General features: G+C 32.0%; 1 protein-coding gene and 1 long non-coding RNA gene across 5 annotated transcripts; both read right to left on the bottom strand.

Moving 5' to 3' along the window:
* Window positions 1-6789: 6789 nt before the first annotated feature.
* On the bottom strand, window positions 6790-9509 carry LOC118486367 (glycosyltransferase BC10-like). 4 transcript variants are annotated; one of them, XR_004878661.1, is made up of 6 exons: window positions 8477-9005; window positions 8258-8296; window positions 8027-8092; window positions 7742-7919; window positions 7561-7602; window positions 6790-7021 (listed from the first exon to the last, which is right to left on the bottom strand). XR_004878661.1 is itself a non-coding variant. In XM_035982755.1 (5 exons), the coding sequence occupies exons 1-4, from the start codon at window positions 8561-8563 to the stop codon at window positions 7818-7820; spliced, it is 294 nt and encodes a 97-aa protein (XP_035838648.1). In that variant the 5' UTR covers window positions 8564-9005; the 3' UTR covers window positions 7369-7602; window positions 7742-7817. The 4 variants fall into 4 exon arrangements, 1 of the variants encoding a protein (XP_035838648.1); XR_004878663.1 differs by lacking the exon at window positions 6790-7021 and adding an exon at window positions 9027-9509 and having other exon boundaries at window positions 7369-7602; window positions 8477-8704; XR_004878662.1 differs by lacking the exon at window positions 6790-7021 and having other exon boundaries at window positions 7369-7602; window positions 8477-8704; window positions 8776-9005.
* Window positions 9510-22994: 13485 nt separating this feature from the next.
* LOC118486366 lies at window positions 22995-23442 on the bottom strand. The gene is made up of 3 exons (XR_004878660.1): window positions 23356-23442; window positions 23157-23254; window positions 22995-23031 (listed from the first exon to the last, which is right to left on the bottom strand). It is a non-coding gene; the product is annotated as an uncharacterized LOC118486366 (long non-coding RNA).
* Between the last annotated feature and the right edge of the window lie 241 nt (window positions 23443-23683).

Genomic DNA, 23683 nt, shown 5'->3' with positions numbered 1-23683 from the left:
AAAACCTCATTTTATATTTCGAAAATAATTTTTAATTATGATGGTTTTTATAACATTTAGTCCCTCGTACCAACCAACATTGTCTGGTTTGCCCACTGGGAGCTAATAAATTGGTTTTTTTTGTTGCCCGAGTGAAGAGTTCGTAGGAGGTCACCCTATACTAGAATTACTCCCACCCAGACGCGCGTAACTATGGAGTTCTCTCTCATCCATAGCTAATGCACACCCAAATTAAGTTGGTGGTATTTGAGGCGTGACATGACTTATGAAACCAACATCTTTTTTATCCATAACCGATGTGAGATTTGCCCAGGGTGTTATATTTTTTTTTTTTTTGTGCCATGCTATAGCCTTTGCACCACTTTTTCGAAAGTATCCTGCAAGTCGTCGCTTCTTATTCTAAGGGGCTGTTTGTTTTTGGTTCAGACCTCTTACCTCTTACTGGTTCAACGCTTAATGGTTCAGACTATTTGTTTCACGAGCAGATGTCTGAATGGTTCAGACATTTGCCTCTGAATGGTTAAACATTATACTGAGTCTGAATGATTAAGACCTCTAATCTGAATTGGTCAGACATTTGCCTCTGAACGATTAAGTATTATACTAGCTCTTAATGGTTCAGACCTCTTACCGGTTCAACACTTAATGGTTTAGACCTCTTACTGATTCAGCACTTAATCATTCAGAAGTTGCCAAACAACTCTTGATTCTAAACAAAGTTATGACTACGAATAATGAATCAAATCTTAAATCGGTAAAAGAAATCATATAAGTCGAGTGGCATGCTTTTTTTTATCTTCTTTTCTGAAGGGTTTTTTTTTTTTTTTTTTTAAATTGTTTCCCTTGAAAGTTTGTCAACTTATTGGTACTAACGTATAAAATAGAGGCAACTACACGTAATAATAAGTGTTATTGGTTACTGGGACCACTCTATATCTGGTACGGTTGACTGGTTGAGTACTCATGAACCGCCTTCAATTGGGCTGGCCGGTTATGACACACACTGGTTGAACCGGCGGACAGATTAGTGGTGATCAAATTTTCAAATTTTAGTTTATTATCCTTCCACAATCATGTTTACTCATTCATTCCAGTTTTTTAAATTGGTCCAACCATTAAACCAATAAGACAATCGGTTCAATAACCGGTCTGGTTATATAAAGATCGGTTATAATGGTCTCAAAATATCATTAGTTTAAGCAATCATTTTCATTCCAGGTCTGTGCATTGCTGTTTGGCCCAACCATACAAGCCCAAATTCCATTGGGTTGGGCTTTTTGAATTCAACAATCATAAGTTTGAATTTAATTTTTGGCTAAACCTAACAAGAGTGTAGAATCCTTTGTATAGGCCCAGTTGTATACCTTACATGAAAACGGGCTGATTTGGGCTTTATTTTCACGCTATGGGCCTAGGGGCTAAAAGGGTCAAATTGACAAATTCAAAAACTTGACAAAAAGGGAAACAATTATTGTGTTAGATCATGTCATTATTCTAATAACAGCTTTTATAATCATATTAGTTATACGAATCTAATCTAATCTAATCTAATCTAACTACTATAATAAAAGAAACCAATAAGTGACACGTGTCATTCATTAAAGACGTCTACATTTGTAATTTCCTGTCTTTTCATACTTATCTTATATCAATTAATTAAATAATAAATAATCAATTAATATTAAATCTTATCTTACTTTGAATGTCGGATAAAATCATTCTATTTTTTTTAATAATATATTATCTTCAAATTTAAGTTATAAATTAAAGATATTTTTTAAATAATAACACAAAACAATAATCTTAAACTTAAAAAACAATAATACGCTCATATAAAAAATTTAAAGTACAAACAAAATATACAAAATAACTTATTAGACATTAGATCAAACTTTAAAAAGGAAAAAACACTAATTAGGAAGAGAAGCTACTAATATAATTCTGTTTTTGATTTTTCAAATTAGGGTTCTAATCAATTCGAATTAAACTTAACCAAGTTTGTGAATTGATTCGAATTAAACCGAACCAAATTTATGATTTTTTAAAGGAATCCGTTAGCATATTATTTACTATACAAAATTACATTTATTTAACCCGAGTAATACACAGCGTTTTTAAAGATATAAGTTTTTTTATTATTTAGTATATATAATTAGATTTATTCAACCCGTTGGATTTTTATTATTTGGTATACAATACATGGGGTTCTTAGAAATATAATTTTTTTTATTATTTAATATATAAAATTAAAGTTGTTCAACTCGTGTAATAAACGAGATTTTTAAAGAATAACTGTTTTAATTTAGTATATAAAATTACATTTATTAAACCCGTGTAATACACGGGGTTCTAACCTAGTTATTTATAAAGTAAAAGAAATAAGATAAATATCCCACTCTCCCTATTATTTTCTGCGGCATTCAGGTGAAGGGCGAATACGGGTGGCGTCGGTTCGTCTTGGATGAGAGGCGAGGTTTTACCAATTATTCCACTGTTGTGCCTTCGGGCGGGTGGAGGTCGGGTTTCCGCGCATTTGGGAGAGCCAAGGGATTGGCAGTGGTCGAGTAGTCGACCTTGGCTACAGCGCCCGATGTCACGATGGTTGACATATCGTTTCTTGCCGTTCAAAATTTTTTGTTCCTCTAAACTTTTGTGCTCTCATGTTTTTATATATGATATTAATAATATGAAAAGCTTTTCTCACTTCTTTTGTTCTTTTTTTTTTCAAATTATGATGGCTAAGAATACGAAAATAATACAATAAATGGTTTATGTGTTTTTATATTTAGTTTCTCATAGCTTCTTTAGTTGTATAGAGCTTGCTTGATTGTTTATTGAGCTTGTCCATGTCTTTTATAACAATAAATTGTGTATATTTCTTTTATTATTTTATGTATGGATGTTTAATAATAAGTATAAAAAGCTTAATTTGTATGTGAGGATAGCGTCTAGCGTCACATAGTGGCGGATCCAAGATTTGTTTTCTATGATATCATTTTTTTCGATACCTAAGTTATAATAACCCAAAGTCAAAATTTTCGGATTAGGTCAGGTCAAAATATATAATAAAAACCAATGTTATAATAAAAGTACAATGTCACTGAAAAAACACAAAATAAAAATACAAAGTTATTTGAAATATATAAAAAATACATTTTGTAATTGATCCCTACGTGTTTTTATGTTCCCCTTTTCCCTCAATCCCTCGTACGTGCGTGGCGTGGCTGTTCTAATTCCGATTGTCATTTAAGAGGCAAAGGTTCACGTGCTTTTTTTTTTTTTTTAATTTAGGTTTTTAACAATTTATTTAACGAATTGGATATGGGCTATAATAGTTATTGGGTTAAAAGATTCAGAAAGAAAAACATAGGCCTTTAAATGATTTAAAGTTTACTATTTAAAAATTAATTAACTGGGCTTAATTTTTAAACTACAAATTTGTTTATTGTGTAAAACATTTAAAAAAAACAATAGTGTCGTTCGTAAAAAAACCTATGGTTTCGCACATAAAATAACAATGATGTCTATCATATTTTTTCTATTACATGATACATATAATATGCAAATTTGAATGGTGTCGGGCGACCCCGTTGCCGAATATGTGGCTCCGCCACTGGCGCTGCGCCTAAATGAAACTCGGGAACACGACATGTTTTATTTTCCTTTCTTTTCCTTTCTTAAATGAAACTCTGGAACACAAAATATTTTTACTTTCTTTTTATTTCTTTTCCTTTCCTTCCATTATAAACTCTGGAACACAGAGTAAAGTTGGGGTGCCACTAGCGTTTAAAAACCAAGATTTAATTAGATAATTAATTATTCTAATAGAAGTTTTTATAATCATATTAAATATATGAATTGTTTATAAAATATAAAAGATATGTTTCTGGTTCAACCCAAGTTGATCATTTTCCTTAGTAGATGTATATGTGATGTTAATCATGCCTTGATTATTGGTAGAGGTGAGCAAGTTTAGGTCCGGACCGAAAATAACCGAGAACCGAACCGAAAATATACCCAACCCGACCCGAACCCAAGTACCTAGGTATTTAGATCGGTTCCAATTTTTCATATAAAATAGGGTCGGGTCGGGTCGGTTCTCGGTTCTTTTCATGGTGAAACCCGACTTGGACCTATGGACCGGAACCGACCCTATATTTAGGGTAGTGAATCGGTTCTCTATTTTATGTTTGATCGGTTCTCGGGTCGGGTCGGGTAATGGTCGGGTCGAGTCGGGTTTTTCCTTTTGCTCACCCCTAATTATTGGTAGATTCATTGTTGATATAAGCAATAAAATCACTTTAAACAACCTGTACCTTTATAGAATTCTCATAAAATTACTCATACTCTTCATCCTTAATCATAAACAACAAATATTCATATGATCAAACAAGTAAAGAAGGTCAATAATTGATGGATAGTAGGACCATAGATATGAACAAACCAAGATCGATATCAGAAGATTCCACGTAGACTACAACCGAGCATCAAAAGAACGTGCATTAAGCATAGACTATAGAAGGAAGATGGTCTATGCACTTGACCGCCCAACCATGGATCAGTCATGAAAATTTGGTTAGTTCAAACAAGCTTAGTCAGCACACATCCCCTTTCACCGATAACTTATTAAGGTCGAATTTGGGTGGATATATGATCAAAAGTTTCGTGCACGTACATGGCTTTAAGCTCCATCGATGAAAACTTATAGACTTGTGCACGTGGATGTTTGCTACAAAAGATAAAACCCAATGATCCTAAAGAACCACATAATAATAAACATGATACAAAACCATGTGGTCTTCAACCTACATATAGGTTGGTATATATATTTTCATTCTTTATTTGTAGTTTTGTACACATTACCATTGACGTAATGTGTCAAACCAACCACATTCCAAAAGTAGAACTAAAACAAGTGTCCACAACTCCAATTGCAAAATCAATAATTTTAGTCCTAACCACTACTTATTTTCAACCTTTCAAAAGTATGAGTGTCTACAAGTATTGAACCAAAAAAAAAACTTCTTCAACAAATTACAGGCAACATAATTTGGAACAAAATTGATGGGTTAGTGGTGACATTCATGAAAAGTTGAAAACAATGGGAACATGGCAAATACGAGTGAAAATAGATGTAACATCTGACCTCTCATACCAACCAATATTGTCTGATTTACACACAAGGAACTCACATATTTGTTTCTGGTTGCTCGAGTGAAACTTCCTAGGATATTATCCACCCGAGAACGCTTAACTGTGAAGTAGTCATCTTATCCACAACCAATACACCCAAATCACGATGATGATATTTGAAGCGAGACATTCCTAAAGCTTTATCTCTCCCTGTGAACATAACATAATAGAACAATATGTGATTTGCATAATGTCACAATTGTCATATCGAAATTCCATAGTTTGGGACTTTTTCAAGATTCTTATGCGTAGGGTTCCATCAATCAACTGATTTGTAAGGTAGAATTAAGAATATTGATATTTTAATCCAAACTGTCATTTAATGTATCATTTTACCTATAGCACATTACTCCTTTTTTTTTTTTTTTTTTGAAGAAAAGTAATTTATTATAGATTTTCGTAAAACAGAGAAGATTACAGACTAATGGCATGTAAATGGGCAACAAGCTCCTTTAAAATGAATTTTGCGAACTTTTTAATGTGACGAACTTTGCTTATGCGGTTGTCACGAATGCGATAAATGGTTATAAGTTACCAACATCTATTTGGGTAATCCTTAAATGCGTTATTGTAAAGGCACAGACGAGGATAAGCTTATATATGAGCAACAAGTTTGCGTCCAGTGTGATCCGCTCTAAATGCAACAAGGTACGTTGTGATCTTTTATATAGTGTGTTTAGGGTCTTTAAATATAGTGGGTTTTAAATTTTCATAATCTATCACAACTTATTTATCGATGGTTTGATCGAGGTTAATCTTTGGATATACAAAAATTTTGGTTATTGTATTTTCTTTGTGTAGAACCGTTTCTTTTTTTCTTTCTTTTATTTTTTTTATATACAAAAGTTTTGGTTATTGTATTTTCTTGGTGTAGAACGGTTTTTTTATATGAATACAAACTAGGTTATAACCCCGTATATTACACGGGTTGAGTAAATAAATTTATATACTAAATAATAAAACATTATATCTTTAAAAACTTTCTTTATTGCACGAGTTGAATAAATATAATTTTATATATTAATTAATAAAAAGTTATATATATAAGAACCATATTGAACGGGTTGATTTAATGTAATTTTATATACCAAATAAAAAAAATTATATCTTTAAAACCACATGTATTACACGGGTTGAATAAATGTAATATTGTTTACCAAATAATAAAATAATACATCTTTAAAAAACCTAATTTATTACACGAGTTAAATAAATGTAAATTTATATACCAAATAATAAAAGAGTTAGTAAATGTAATTTTGTATAGTAAAAATAAAAATATTTCATATATTAATACAAAGTTTGGTTTTCGTGATAAATAATTTGTTTTATTTAAAATGTTTTAAATTAACAATTTACAATTTCGGTTATAAGAAAAATAGAAGAATGGTATTCGAAATTTAAAGTATGATAAAATTTAATATTAGCTCATCATTCATTTATTTATTTAATTAACTAGAGGGTAGGCCCGTGCGATGCACGACATGACCAACAGTTAGTGTCCTTCATTTTGTGGTGCGTTCGGGAAAAATGTTTATGCATGGATAAAAGGTGATTAGCCAAAAGACAATGTAAGAGAAGCCATACAAAACGTCATAAGAGCTTGTACCATAAGCCAGCCACACAAAATTTAAGGCGTGCATAGCATAGGAAACTTTGTTTGCGGAATGTGTTTAAGAACAAACTTGTATGCCAAGTCTAAAAACATACATTACAGGAAAAAAACTTAAAGGAGTTCATAAAGCTTCCGGTTTATTCAATAATTCACGAAATCTTCTGCCGCTAATGCATGCCCATGTAGTCGCCCTTCCCCTTAGTAGTTTCTTGTCTACAACAGGTTTAAGCAAGTAAACATAAGCAACGGCTATGAGTTAGTCAAATCAAATATCTTAACATATGTGCACGCATGACTCTCCATACATGACTAACCCATAAAAATCATTGAGAGAACTCACTACCATATGAAAACCTTAAATCATATTACAATATGCTACAATAAATTAAATAAAACCAGACTAAATTGTAACTGCCTAAAAACTTGAAATGACTATTAAACGAACTTAAACATAGATAAATGAAGGTAAATGAACACACATAAACAAATTTTTAAGTGAACTAACTTATGAGTGTAGCGACTGCAGTATGCACGTAAAGAAACATGAAACAGTAACAAAATAGATTACAACCAGTCTGCCATTATTAACATCATAGATTTCTTATACATAAACTTTAACGCTAAGTAAAAATATCAACAACTACCATGAATATAAACAAAAGGTATTATAAGACCAATAAAGTATAGAAACAAAATGGAAGCGAGCGAAGCAAAGCAGGTTAATTGGGCGAGGGAAGACTCTGTGTACTAACTTGCTTCTTTTATTCGGTAGGTGGGCACTCGTCATGAACCACCTAAGATTTAGAATGCAACAATGAGTGAAAGATATATGGTGTCAAAGTGTACATACCAAAAGCTATTCATCTTATTTGCTTAAAAAATTTATATTGTAGAGTTGGCATAGTATAGCACTATAGCAGTATGATTTGCAACCTTATTGTGATCAAGTGTGAATGAGACCATTGAATGAATAATGGGAGTAGCAACAACAAATTTGTAGATTTGGCCGTCATAGGATGCCATCCTTGCCTTTCACGACCTTTGCTTGATGAGATACCCATGAAGTGTGAGTTAAACTCCTATTTGTGGGTTCTCCTTCAAGGCCTTTTTGCTGATTATTTTAAGCCAGTTTACAAATGATGAACATAATGGTAAGCGAAGTTAGTTGCTTGTATTTCTTGAAGATAGAATACAAATATACTGATAATATGAACATACTGCAAGTAATGTTGCGGTATAATGTTCATAAGGCATGCAATTATGCTCCTTTGAATTATCAGCCAGCTTCAAAAAAATGAAAAGACCTGTTAGTAACAATCTTCTTTGTCATTCATTAACACATTTAACAAAAAAGCTCTCATTCATTAAAAGGCCACAAACAGGATGAAATCATGAAATAAATCAACACAAAATAAACAAATCATTAAATAAGCTAAAATATATACTCACAATAGGACAATCCCGCCAAAACTCAGATAATGATTTCCTCTGCAGGCAAGGAAAAAGACAACTAATTAAGAAGAAATTAGACCAGAAATAGCAGAGCACAACAATTCTTCCACAATTAGAACAAAGAGACCACAAATTTAGTAACTAAAACATTATGATTATGCATTCTTATTCATATACATCAAATAAAATGAAAACCAATGAAAGTATGAAACTCACATTTCTCAAATAGCTGAACTGAAATGGAGGCAATGCACCTGTATCCACACGGTTACTGGTGTTCCTTAGTGAAAGCAAAATATCCATTTGTAACACCACCGAATATGTTATTATTTCCACGAACTCTTTCTATATCAAAACTCAAAATAATGCGACTAAACAAACTGGAAATAAAAACGTACCTGAACCAAATCAGAATACGAAAAGAAAAAACCCTTGCAATCAGACCTATGACACGAATAAAAAAGATCTGAACCCAATCAGAGGCGAGATGTATATGAGTATTTAAACAAACAAACCAACTAATCGTGCACGACTATCTCCATATAATCGACATCCGGTCAGAATCGTGGCCGGAACCCTTTCTTTATCTTTCAGATGGTCCGTAATTGCTCATCAAAGTAACATTCCAAAATACATAAAACAGTTAAAGGAATTGCATATAACCATATTCAATACATATATTTGCATGAAACTTTTTTATAACCATCCAATTATTAAAGACGTATGAAGCTCTAAATCAGATAAAGACAAAAGAAAAAGAACATACCAGTTGAGAGAAATAGCAGGGAATAGAGCAACCGCACCTCGAAAAGTGATAAGGAGTCCCTTGCCGGAGGAGTAGAGGAGAAGAGCAGGCGGAAAATGCGGATGATACTTCGTATACCACCTTCGATCCTCCGTTACCTTACCTTGACTGAAGTCGTTACCCCATCACATCACCCGGTTCGTTCTTCGGAACCCTAGTCGTCACTCAAAGATGTGGCTGCTGACCACCGGCGAACTACCGTCACCATCGTCACTATATGTCACCCTTGAGCGGTGATGTTACCCCCATCACCCTCGTCGTCATCTCCTGAGTAATAGATGATCACCGGGTAATGTAGCCGGCGACCGTCCACTCTCTCTCCAGGCCCCTCTCTCTTTCTTTAACCCTGGATGTATCTAACTTTGTAGACGTAGTGTTATGTGAATGCGAATGTGAAAAGGAAGTAAATAATAGTTGATAAATTGATAAATAAATAAATTTTAATTAAAAGTAAACGATTCAATTGCAATTGCAAGTTGTAGGAAACTCTTTAGTTTCCAAGGAGTTATTGAGAAAAAAGGGTAAACAGGGATTAATGTTAAAGTTAAATAGGTAAATTACTTCTCTTTGAATTCCATTTAATATTTTTTAACTTAAAGACTTCTAATTTACCTCTATTTCATTATTTGTAAACTTTTAGATTATGATTTTGGAATATATTTTTTAATCAATATTGTTTTAAGTGTTGATTTATAACATCATAAATTTTGACTTTAAAAACATTCAAAATAATATTGAAAAAACTGTTTTACAGCAAAAGTAAATTTTTAAACCATGGTCGCATGACTGTTCTCTTTAAAAAAAAATAATGCTTAAGAGCTATGACGTATTATATATAAGCAAAACTTTCAATTTTCACATAACAGAGGCAGAAGCTTATAAAAAAATAGGCAGGGCTTATAAAAAAAATGAATTCATATCATTAGGTTAATATCTTATTTGTAAACAATTATATTACACATTAAATCATAAAATATGTAAGTAATGGTATTAGAAAGGGGAAAATGTAATAATCATTTAATAAGTTCATTAAAGGTAAAATAGTAATTCAATAGGAGTAATTTTAATAAAATGGGTAAATATGTAACATGTATGGTTTAAAAGGGGGAAATATGTAATTGATTTTATGGGTTGAGTATATATGTAATAAATGATCTTAGGAGGGGGATATATGTAAATGACCTCATTTAAAACAACCATAAATTTTGGTTTTAAAATAGTACATATAACTAAACTTTAGAATATATATAGATATAAGATAAGTTTGGAAGTGAGACGAGAAAATCATAAAATAAATACCTACAATAAACGACATGTGTCACACATTAATGTTTTATCATATAGTATAGTATAGATAAAAATTTAGATTGATATAAATAGATTATTTTGGTGTAGCAAAATTTGTTAACGAAGTCTTAATAAATTTAACCCATTATTTAAAACTCCGTAAATGTATAAATGATAAATAATATTGGTTAGAGTAAATTACGATTTTGGCCCCTGTGGTTATATCACTTTTACCATTTTAGCCCAAAAAATAATTTTTTAACATCTGAGCCCCCATTAAATGTTAGGGGCCAAAAAGGTTAGAAAAAAGACGTTAGGGGACAAAAAGATTAGAAAAAAAAACGTTGGGGTTCAGATGTTAAAAATTCTTTTTGGGCTAAAATAGTAAAAGTGATATAACCATAGGCCCAAAATCGTAATTTACTCTATTAGTTAAATAAATAATATTATAAATGAGAAGGAGATTAAACTAAATAATAATTATCCATAAGAAATTAAACTAAATAATATTTAGTAGGAGGATTATATATAATTAATTAGAAAAGATTAAACTAAAATAATACTTATCTATAACACATGGCCTAATATGATGACAAGTGTCCTAAAAATGGTTTCTTTTATTATATAGTACTAGCGGTAAGACCCGTGTGCAAACACGGGTCGTTTCCTAGAAAACCATGCATAGCCCATATTGACAGAGAGTAAAAAAATAATTAGTGCAGACTTATAAAATAGATATACACTAATGGTCAATAGGTTTATTCAACAGCAATTCCATTATGTTGATAGCAAACTACTGTTGTCTATTAATTGTTAAAAACTTCAGTTGCTTTCCAACAGACTTTCCTAAAAAATGTTATCCATTATCTCCAACAAAGCTTACTAGATGGATAGCTTAAAGTGAAACCACTGTTTTCAAAACCATCTGAGATACTATATTTTATTAACTTTAGATCGAAGACAATTCTTGCAATAAGAATGAGAAATATACGGTACTTGTAATTTAAATTCAAATAAAGTTAAAACCAATTTTTGCAAATAAAGTTGACCAATTCCAGTGATGATTGCTTAAAGTGAAACCACTGTTTTCAAAAACTCTGTTTGACCAAAGTCAAACCACTGTTGGCAAATCTATGATTCTAAGTGGTTCAAAATCTGTTTCACTTTTGGTCAACATCTGTTTATCTGTTGGTCAACATCTGTTTGATTTTTGGTAAACAACTGTTTGACTTTTGGTAAACATCTGTTAGACTTTTGGTCAACATCTCATTTAGAATTCAACAGAGAGTAAAAACATAATTAGTGCAGACTTATAAAATTGATATACACTAATGGTCAACAGATTTATTCAACAGCAATTCCATTATGTTGATAGCAAACTACTGTTATCTACTAACTTTTAAAAACTTCTGTTGCTTTCCAACAGATTTTAATAAGAACTGTCATCCATTATCTCCAACAGAGCTTGCCAGATGGATAGATAGTAATTATCAGATGTTAGTCAAGCCATGTTAAAAAGTTCAGTCAACAGAAACTACAAAAGTTAGTAAACAGATATTGATAGAACATATACATATGTGTAGATATTGTACCAAAACGTGTTATCTATTATAGCTAAAAGACATCTATTATAGGTAAAAGACAACTATAGACATGCATCATCAGTTAATATATAAGACACATATGAGTATTTCCATTGTACTATCCACAAAAAAAAGTAGCACCCACCCATTGACAATGAAACTTGTTTATAGACATAACTACATATAGAACATGCCTAAGAAGCAAAATTAGTACAAGCAACGAACCAAATGTACAACCACAAACAATCATGACATGAAACTAAGAGGACTTTATCTTTGTCACGATATGCATAACTTTTTTTTAACTTCAACAATTGAGTAGACTTGTGAAACTCTAACGAAAGTTCATCACCAAAAGCAATATTGCAAGATCTCAGATAAGAAGACCATCCAACAACAGCATAGGTGAATCCAATATTGGTTTTTTGAGATGTTGTAAACAGTTCCTGGACTTCACATTTAAGATTCTGGATCTTGATAGGCTTAGGATTATCAGTATGCAGATCCAACGCAGAAGATACATCTGATGGCAGTTGCTAAAAAACAGAAAATTGAACCGTGAATTTTATAAATATTGATATATAACTGAAGTTATTGAAATAACGAAACAAAGCAATGACTGCAAAAGCTTACAAGTCTGTCTTCAGCATGTGTGGTGAAGTGTAAGACTGATTCTGAAGTGGATGATACTAAACGAACCTTTCGAACTTTACATGGTCTATCAACACTTGAAGAAGCAGAAATATCACGAACAGGAAAATCTTTAGACTGTAGTTGACGATCGTTAACATCATCAGCTATTTTTACAGAATGATCTACAGGCTACAACAAAATTTAAAAAAAAAATCTTCTTATACTTATAATACAATAAAATATATGCGTAGAAAATTATAAATTTACAGCATTTTTAACATCTGACTCATCAACCAGACACACAATCTTTGAATCAAATAGCCCATCATCAGCAAACTATATTTATAAGAAGAATCATATATAAGAAACCATATTTTAAATCATAATAATATAAAAATATTACATGTGTATATATACATTAAAAATATCCTCAAAACTCGTAAGCTGCTTAGGATTACCAATCAAAGCTCCAGCATCCTCATCATCCAAAGCATCTTCCCCGGAATCCAGAAGTTGTTTGTGTTTAGCCTACAAAATTAGATTTCAAAAGTTATTAGTAAAATATAATAAAAGTCACTTATCACCGTCATGTTATCAAACGATGTATTATATTATCAAAATTTTATACCGCAACCAATAAATCAAATCCATCATCTCCATAAACTGAATCATCCAAAACAACTACATCAACCTTCTTGAAAGAAACCTCAGTTCCAGTCTCGGAATGAAAAACGGAAAGATCAAATGTTTTAGATGCAATCATGGTGAAAACCAACCAAGATTCAACTGGTATGGAAACTTCTTCAATCAACTTTGACCATCCATCGTAAATCCGCATCCATCAGTCCATCCTTTCATCATCACATTCCAAAACCTTTCGCCAACATAGATAGTTGCCATCCCATACTCGTAATTTTTACCATAGAATTGTTTCCAAAATTTGTCAGCAATTAACTATAGAATAAGCAAAGGAATATTTAGCGCAGACTTGCAAATTTGATATGAACTATTGAGCAACAGAAGTTACAACGGATTAGTCAACAAAAGTTAAAATGAGAATTACTCAACAGGGTTAGTCAACAGTAGTTACAGTATTTACACACAACCTAACCACTCTTTGGCTATCAACTATTACATACCTCTGTTGCTATCCAATAGAGGTTTCGTAACAACTGTCATCCATTATGTCCTGAAGATGTTGCAACGTGGACAGATCTTAAATATCAGATGTTAGTCAACCGAGGTTAAAAGACTTAGTCAACAGAAGTTAAAAAGGTTAGTCAACAGATGTTAAGATTATAAGGAAACAGACGTTAAAAGGGCAAATAGATGTTAGCAAGCTGTTGAGATAGCATAAAATATTTAGAGTAAGTAACGAAATAATATATCGTTACTTACAGTCATTCCAACTTCAAGGCTAATATTTGCTGAAATGTAAGAGTTGTCGGACACTTTTTCTTTAAAACATGAGACAACGAACGACAAACGTCCAATAGCTTTCACCAATACAGCATCTTTCGTTTTCAAACAACGATCTCTCACAAACTTTGTCCATCCATCTGTAAATATACAATGATCATCTCTCTTCTTTACTCGTACTAACCATGATTTGTCACCATCAAGTAACTCTACGAGTCGCCCATACGGGACCTCCTTGCCCCACAACAGAGTCTGAAAATCAAGTGGTATATTCTGCAACAGTATTTAACAAACATCTTACATCAAAAATTAACGTAGATTCCTAATAGTAACAAGAAAGTTAAAAAACATACCAAAAATATAATATCATCTTCATTAAGGAATTGTAAAAAGGATGATCTTTGATTGGATAGATTTATATCTGCAAATAAACAATTTAAACTTACAAGTTATTATAAAAATCAAGTGGTATATTCACACACTTAAGGTATTCTAAAAACAAAGCACAAAACGAAAATCATCATCTCTCACAACAATTAAGCAAATGAGCATTAACCAAAAATTATATAGTTGATTTATCAATCGTAATGTAGAAGACAACATCACGAAGATGCATGCACAAATTGTGACAGAGAATGCTATCAGTAACTTCATTTAAGTTAATGCAGTACTTAATCAATAAAAATACACCTGATTACAGAAACTATTATTTGCTTCAAGAGAGAATATGAAACGCCGTCAGTGACAAACACATACTCATAACATCAAATAATGATTAATCTAACATATATAATACAAACAATAAATTCAAAAAAACAATACTTGATTTTATAGCGTGTAATCTATAATATGGAATAGAACTTTACCGATTTTGATAAGAAAGTTATTTGACAAAACTTCCGAATATCTTTTCTGGAGCTTATATTCAATAATGGAGTTGAAAAGTATATTAAATGGAGTTAATACAGATGTTACATTTACACTGGTTGGTTGAATTTAAATTTTGTAAAATTTATACTTTACCCACTTTTACATTAAAACATCGCAATTCTTAGACAGCAATAACCACTGTTTGAATATAAATTTATATTGGTAAATACAACAAACTTATCTATTAATTTAATATATTTATATTTATATAATTAAAAATAGTTTTTAAATCCAGATATTAAAGATTATTATAAGTTAAATAAATAAACAATTACAAGTTAATAGATTTTTTTAATGACAATTACAAGTTAATAGATAAATATCTTATTTTCAACAATCCCAATACAATCTCACCTCTTCTTCTCCAACGAAAAAACTCTACAGTTTCTTCTTCCTCAGACTTGACGATCAGAAGTTTGAAGTTTTAGATCAGGTATTTTTTTGTTCTCTTGTGTATTTTATAGGTATGCTTTAACATGTTCCTTTCAGTTTCCTCATTTCAAATTATATAAACATCAAAATCATAATCTACTGATGTTGAAATAGATAAACTTATTTGAACTTATTTTCTTTATTTTATAATAAGATTTATATCAACCTATTTAGTTACATTTTGATTCATTCCATTTAAGTACACAGTGTTAGATTCATATTGTTGGTTGTAGGGACCATATTGAAATACACAACATATAAGTTTGGTCCTACAGAGTGTTGGATATTTTTTTATACCTTAAATAGAATGTTTTTCAAATACAATTAATTTTATATTATAGTATTTAACTGTTATTGTATTTTTTACTTTCAGATGGAGTTTATGATAATTATCAACGTCTCTCAATTGGCAGACCTAAATGAGGGATTGGTAAGCTATATTCTTAGAACAAATTAGCTCAAATCACAATTGTATGCTAAAAACTATATTTATATAATTAAAGATATATTAAATATTGTGTATTTTATATACATAGATACTTCCAAAGATAATGGCTAACTAATTTGTGACACCTGTGTCACTTCAATCATCAAACAAATACCAAACTAATGAAATATTGTATTTCATACTTAGGATTTGTATAAATATGTGTATCATTTGCACATATCAATTCTTGTTCGATTTCAAGCTTTAAATCGCTTTCTGGAAGGTTATACGCGCACTGATGCGTAAATATAACCAGTTTAATGCAACGAACACTCCAGAATAGTGAAATAGGCTTAACACACCTTAAATAACCTCCACATAACTTAGAAATAATTTTTGGATGGTTTGGTGTGTTGAAATCAAGTTTGTTCGAGCGTAGGGACTAATTGTGCCAAACTGCGAAACTATACCGATTTGTATAGTAACGAACATTCCGGAACTTGATCATAAGTTAAATATGTCCTAAATATCCTTTACATAGCTTAGAAATAGGCTTTGAGGTGTTTGGTGCGCAAAAATAAACTTTTTGATCAACAGGGACTAAAAGCGTCAAAAAGTGCATAAGTTTGCATTTTCGCTCATATTTTACGTTCTGAATATATCCGGATATCCAAAATTTATGTAAGTGTTAAAATATTTTATTTTAGTGTTTGGTATGATAAAATTCCATTCGTTGCTTAATTTGGATCGTTTTTGCGTCCGTTACGACTTCCGTCGTAACTAACCGAACAACGCAACCGTACGACCAAAAGAGCCGTCATCTGAGATAATTTTGAGCACATTTCAAGTTCCCTATACTTTAACTTCATTTTAGAGCCATAAAATGGGGTTAACGGGGCTTAAACGTGCCAAAACGCATCAAAAAATCAAGTTTGGAGGTGCAGGGGCCTGTTCTGCCAATTGCTGAAAGTTTCTGCCAGCACTCAGGTACCATACGGACCGTATAGGTCCTTTTACGGTCCGTAAGCCACCTTCATACCAGCAGAAATGCAAAAACATTGAACCTGGCCTTTCCCACCTATTCCCATGGTTTTAATCTCTGATTTTTTATTCTATGGGCTGGTATTTGAGTGCCCCTTGTATTCTATACCATGTGCCCAAGTGGATGGTTGAGATTAAAGCTCGGATTTAAAGAAACGATCCTAACGGTTCTAAGAAATCTATAAATACCTAACCCCTTTGCACTTGTTCCTCACAAATCTGATCCTTTTTGCTCTAAGTTGGGGCTTGGCACCTCATACATGAGCAATTTGGATCAAGATTACCTTACTTGGACCCTTTGTAAGTCCTCTTTCATTCTTTTACGCGTTTTTATCATGAAAGTCAAACTTTGTTTGACTTTCTGCATTAACCAGTTTATGGTCAACACGAAGTTCGTTTGAACTTCGCAACGTGAGCGTAATCACGATGGTTATAGTCCCTAGTGACTATACCTACTGATTACCACGTTGTTTAGGTGTAGTGACGAGTTGTAGTTTCGGCCAAAATGCGTGTTTATGCGTATTTTGTAACCAAACTACTCTTAGGTATCAAAACCGTTTATTTTGATATCCAACTTGTTTTCAAACTTTGTTAAACATGTTATAAACATGTTTTAAACATGTTTAGCTCGTCAGTTTAGATTAGCGCTTATGTAGGGTCGTAAGGTAAGCGATCTGAACAATCGCTTATACTTTCGAACCCGACCCGTTTGGTCGATCTTTAGGATCCGACCAAACAATTTAGGTGACCATAGTTGTATAGGGAATAACCTTCCGAGGTTATACCTTATGGTCGCTTCGTTTAAGTAGTTGTATGATAGGTAGTTTATATGCCTTAGGAAAATGACCAAAATGCCCTTTTTATGCATAATTGATATTTAAGCATATGTAACCCAAACTTTTGTCATTTAACTGATTATGAAACATAATTAAGTATGTTAGGGCATATAATACTTGTCATAGGACTAGTTATGCGGTCTGAACGCGTTTTATGCGAACGACGCGTTAAAGTAGCATAAGCTACCTAAACGGGCCGTAATGGGTCGTAAGCACTTAGGATAGGTTTCCTTTTAGGATGTAGGCTTTGTTAGACCATATTATATGAGTTCCTATACTCATTTGGTTACGAGACCTCATCCTATCCGATCTTCCGATTTAAGTCCGGTTTATTTATGTAGTTACCTATATTAGGTGCCGTTTGATTTCCGTGACTCCTCTAGCCTGCTTGGTAGTTGTTCAAGACTTCTAAGCACTCTCAAGTGAGTACATAGTCCCCTCTTTTACTGTTTTTCAAATGTTTTGGGGTGAAGCATGTGTACCTATCTGTTATTTTCATGATTTCAAAGTATAATTAATTATACATGTTAATACTTATCTTTTGACAAACGGAATGATTATTTATGGTTTAAACACTGATTTTTCAAAGATTATAAAATTAATTGTTGGAATAGTACTTATTATTGTTCACCAGACCGGTTGGTAGTATGATATAGCGCTATAGGATTTGACATCCCATTCCTGTTGTCATGGAATGTCTGAAACCAATTTATTTCTCCATCCAAATAGGGATTGCCTTCGTGGTATTCCTATAGCCTCAAAGGTGTAGTTTGATGCACTAGGTCTGAATGAATTCTTAAATCACATTATTTTTGGTATATTTAGTTATACTCCCAAAAGTATAGTTTGATATGCTCTCATATGTGATATTGTACAAATTAAACCAACATATATTTTGTTAATAACCAAAACATAGTTTAATATGTTATTTATAAAATCCAAAGAATATTTTGATATGTTATTGTAGGATCACCAACAGTTATTTATAAAACTAAAACATAGTTTGATATGTCATTACTAAAAACCAAAACATATTTTAATATGTTATTTATAAAACTAAAACATAGTTTGATATGTTATTACTAAAAACCAAAACATATTTTACTATGTTATTTATAAAACCAAAACATAGTTTAATATGTTATTTATAAATCCAAAGTATACTTTTGATATACTCCTGAAAACTTCTATTTTGACAACTAAAGTATATTTAATGTACTATCTGTTTAACGATTTTGGAACTGAAATATATTTTAATATATTACTTATTCGACTTTCTTAAAAACCAAAGTATATTTTTGTATATACTACAAACCTATTTATCTAAATATTGTTTTCCAAACAATATACATTATATATAAACTCATTTTTACTTAATTATTTATTTATACATCTTTCTTTTATATCAACTGTTTTCTTATCACATTATTATATGATTTACAAAACAAAAAACATTTTACAAGGATCATGACTAACTTTTCTTAAACATTTTTCTTTAAACTTATAAGTCATGAATCCTAAATCAATAAAACCTATGTATCTCACAGGCATTTTTATGCTGACGTACCTATTTTTACACATGTTTCAGGTGCTGCTTCGTGATGATTGTTGATACATGCTACACTTAGGATGGACTCGTGCCTTAGCGACTTCAAAATTTGAAAGACAATATTTGTATTTATCTGATTAGTAATAAAACAATGAGTTCATTAATTCAATGAAACAGAATTATTTAATCCATGGTTGTGAAATAATTATTCTGTTACAACACTCCCCGACGTTTCCGCCACGTTTTGTTGTTTTACGTGGTCGGGGTGTGACACAATTACCAAGAAAGTGTGAAGTGATAAAGTTGGTTGATTATACGGGTTTTAAGTATAAGATTGCAGTACAGAGCATCGGTCATAAAAGTAAGAGGATAAACAGGCCAGAATGGACCCGGTTCGTTGAAACTTATAGAAATAACAACATAGACAAGCCGTGTTTAAAAAAATTGAAGCAAGCAAAATTTGAGATAAATGCTTTGGACAATGAGGGATTGGAGATTAAAAAAGATGGATCGAACAGAGATTATGTTCATGGATGCTTGATACAGGCTGAAGAAGAAACATACTAGAAGCAGGTTAAAAATTCCTACTTATTTTTATATATTGCCAGTGTATCTTTTGAACTGTTACCAAAACTTCTAATTTATATTTTGTATCCTATATAAAATCTAATATGACATTTCTAAAATTTATGAAAATTATAGCATTTACCATACGATTTGCTGAAGCTGTTGTCGCAAAGGAGATTAAAAATTGATAACTTGGTTGCCAAAGTACATGGACCAAAGCAGAGTAGTAAAGTTGATGTCCATTATGTTTTCTCTCCTGAAAACAAAAAGGGATTAGCTGCTGGTTTTATGGGACCAGGATGGACAACTTTTTTGCTTCGAAAATGATATTGAGGAAAGCTGCCAACTGCTGTTTCAATGGATGGGAAGTACTCCTGAAGACGACTTTAACTTTACTCTGAAGGTTTTTAACAAAGACGGGATTGCACTTCATGGAGAGACAAAACATCACTGCAGCCGTACCAATCACCAACACCACAAAAGGCGTCCACATTACAAAAAACAGTTTGAATACCATGTTTTACAGACACACAGCTTGGTATTTACATATCCACTTTTAATATAGTTGATTTTACTTATAATCTTGGATCTATCTGTTATTACTTAAAGTATATGCTATTTTTAATGAATAACTAAAGAAAAATTTTCCTTTACAGGCAATACCGAGGAACTTTGTTCGAGAACACCAGCTAAATGATTACCGTAAAGCTGTGCTGTCATTTGGTCATGTGAAGTTTTTGGTACAGCTGGTTGTTAGGAGAGATCCTAGAACACCTGACGACAACAACCATCTAGTGATGCATACAGACTGGCAGCGTATCATGGATGAAACGGGAATATCTGTGGGGAAAAAGCTGAGGTTTGAGATAGTCGAAGGAAAAAGTGTAAGAGGAGATAAAATACACTTTGAAGTTTGTTGACATGATCTTTGAACACCTTTTCAGCCTTGTATAATTTATGTTTTAGTTGACATGTTTGATGAACAAATTTCTTGTTTGGAAACTAACTTAGGAATGAAGTTATATAGTCTTAGTATATACTTTCAAAACTGTGGTTTTACCTTTTTATATTTTTTAAGTAAAAATTACTATATTTTGCATCTAAACATTACTATTTTCCATTACATTTCCTGGTCACTCAACAAAAAGAAATGTAACTCTCAAAATTAATAAAATAGTATATTAATTGGAATTACAAATAACAGTGTTTTAAAAACTGCTCCTACCAAAGGAACAACCTCAACATCTGTTTCGCTAAACTTTGTAAACCAAAACATCTGTTGAAGACAACCACTGTTAAAAGAAAAGTCTGTTACTTAAACGAAACAACCTCAGCACATGAGGCAAACAAACTCTGCTGATGAACCGAAAGGTCTGTTAACACAAAGACTGCTGAAGCAAAAGTCTGCTAAAGAGAAGCTCTGCTGATGAAGCAAAATGGATAATGAACCTAAGTTCTGTTGTACACCAACAGATATTAGACAATTCAACAAAAGATCTATAATATAAGATCTTTAACAGATGATGATCAACAACTCATAAGGTCTGTTGAAGCACGCTATGACAGTGCTTAGCCTTTAACAGATCTTTAACAGTGCTTAAGGGTTAACAGATGTTAGCACGTTATAGCACGCTATAACCTCTGCTGATGAAGCAAAATGTATGATGAACCTAAGTTCTGCTATGCACCAACAGATATTACACAATTGAACAAAAGATTTATAAAATAAGATGTTTAACAGATGATGATCAACAGCTCATATAGTCTGTTGAAGCACCCTATAACAGTGCTTAACCTTTAACTGATCTTTAACACTACTTAGGGGTTAACAGATGTTAGCACACTATAACAGTGCTTAGCCTCTAACAGATGTTAATGTATCTCAGACCCCAACAGTTTTCCGACTAAACAATTGATTAAATTTTCATTCATCAATCTTACAATAATATACAACCATACTACTTATCCAGTCCATCAATATCACCAAACATGTATAATAAAGGTTAACCTTACTTGATATTCAACCAATAGACATTACATAACATATTCATCATTGTAGGCATTACAAACAGAACTTTTAACCACAGTTTGTTAAAACAACAGTTAACAGACATAAATAAAAACCACAAGGATTCTTCAAAAATAAGTGGTTTCTACTTATCTCTCATAACAATTGTTTTTTCATAAAAATCTAATTGTTAACCTTAGTCAGCTTCTTCCGGGTTCTTCTCACATTAGTGGATAGCTCACCAACATTGGCAACATCAGCATCTTAAGCCATCCGCTTTCCATTGGGACTTGATCCAGAATCCTTTTCAACTTCAACGACTGAAGTGTCGGCCGTAACAGAGACAGCATCCTTCCAACAGATCATAAAACAACTATTGATCTCATTTAATAAAATAATGAACTCTTTTTAAACGTACTAAACATACTTTAAAAATAAATATTCACCCTTGAAGTTCGTTCAGCAGACACCTGAGAAGAGTCTGAAAGGTTAACGTCTTTAACGTCAGCTACCTCTTGAGTAACCTAAAGGATCATAATATATGATATCTTATAAAAAGTACACAATCCACTGTTTAAAACTCAAAAGAAAAATAAATAGATTGAAAGAGTATTTTTATATGCTACCTCATCAGATTTTCATCACCATTACCATCTCCACCAACCAACTCAGCAATTATTACTGGATCCTCAGTTGTTTTTTGCACAGTATAAACACGATAGTCATTTTTAAGATTGAACTTTGAAACATCAATCTTAAAAGCAGCCTTCTTATCAACCAATCGAAATATCTCATGAGGGAATCCAGTATCATTGGCCTTAACCTGCCTCTCTCTTATGTCACTCGCCGCTAATCCAAGAAGCTTCTGAACATCTCTATCAAACATAACAAAAGAAACACTACCACTCTCATCCTGAACCCGCACTTGCACCTTGAACCTGAAATATACATAACTAACTAAGTAAACTGCAAAACTATATTCAAATATGAGTCTTAGAATGTTACTTATATAAATATAACTCTAAATAATCATCATTGCTTACTTTGTGGTGATCGATGTACATTCAGTATGACATCTGATACAACCAAAGAAGTCGCAGGCAATCGAAGAATATCATCTGAAACATTCTCAACATTCTGCAAGTATTCACTTTTACCCACCACCTTCTTGAAACACTTACGACAGGCAGCATAAAACCAACCATACTCTTCTTGAACAATCTTAATTGTCGCAACCACAACACAAGACATTTCCTGTAAAAACACAACACACTTCCTGTAAAAACACGCAGGTGATAAACCAAACAAATGACCAAACTATATACAAAGAAGTGAAACCTCTTCTATCTCGCTAATCTTATCAACATGTTTCTTCACACCTTCAGTTACAAATTCTTTATGTAATGGAAAAATACTCTGAGACGATAGTATCGTCTGAGAAGTAGAACTACTCCCTTGTCCAAACTTCAATATATGCCTTTTGAATACCACAAATGATTAGAATTAGTATACAAATGACATGAAACCAAGTATTTGACTTTTCCATCTATATATAATAGAAATTATATTAAGAATTACCTCCTCCTTAGCTCATCAACTTCATCAATTTCTTGATTCAGAAAAATTCGTGTTGCAAACTTGTCACTTTGAACAGTATATTCACCTACACGGAAAAGTATATAGATATTTAATGTATGCCTATCTTTATATTGATAGAAATAAACAGTATAGTTATGATTTGCAGAAAGTAACAAAAATATCTTTTCATTCCTTACACTTTCCATTCTGTATAACAACCATCACATGCTCATGAGGTGGGATTTTAGAAATGAAGTCCTTAATCTGCAGAGCATAACCATTCCACACTGTACACCGCAAAACCTTATCACTACATGAAAAGAATATT

This window comes from Helianthus annuus, chromosome 14, assembly GCF_002127325.2.
Source record: "Helianthus annuus cultivar XRQ/B chromosome 14, HanXRQr2.0-SUNRISE, whole genome shotgun sequence".
Taxonomy (NCBI): domain Eukaryota; kingdom Viridiplantae; phylum Streptophyta; class Magnoliopsida; order Asterales; family Asteraceae; genus Helianthus; species Helianthus annuus.
This window is presented reverse-complemented; position numbering and strand designations above follow the sequence as displayed.

What these genes read in the sequence shown, in the direction of transcription:
- LOC118486367 (XM_035982755.1), bottom strand. Translation starts at nt 8,563, where the DNA reads ATGGATATTTTGCTTTCACTAAGGAACACCAGTAACCGTGTGGATACA. An exon ending in AGTTCAGCTATTTGAGAAAT is followed by an intron (nt 8,297 to 8,476) that starts GTGAGTTTCATA and finishes CCTTGCCTGCAG; the next exon opens with AGGAAATCATTATCTGAGTT. An exon ending in TTTGGCGGGATTGTCCTATT is followed by an intron (nt 8,093 to 8,257) that starts GTGAGTATATAT and finishes ATTTTTTTGAAG; the next exon opens with CTGGCTGATAATTCAAAGGA.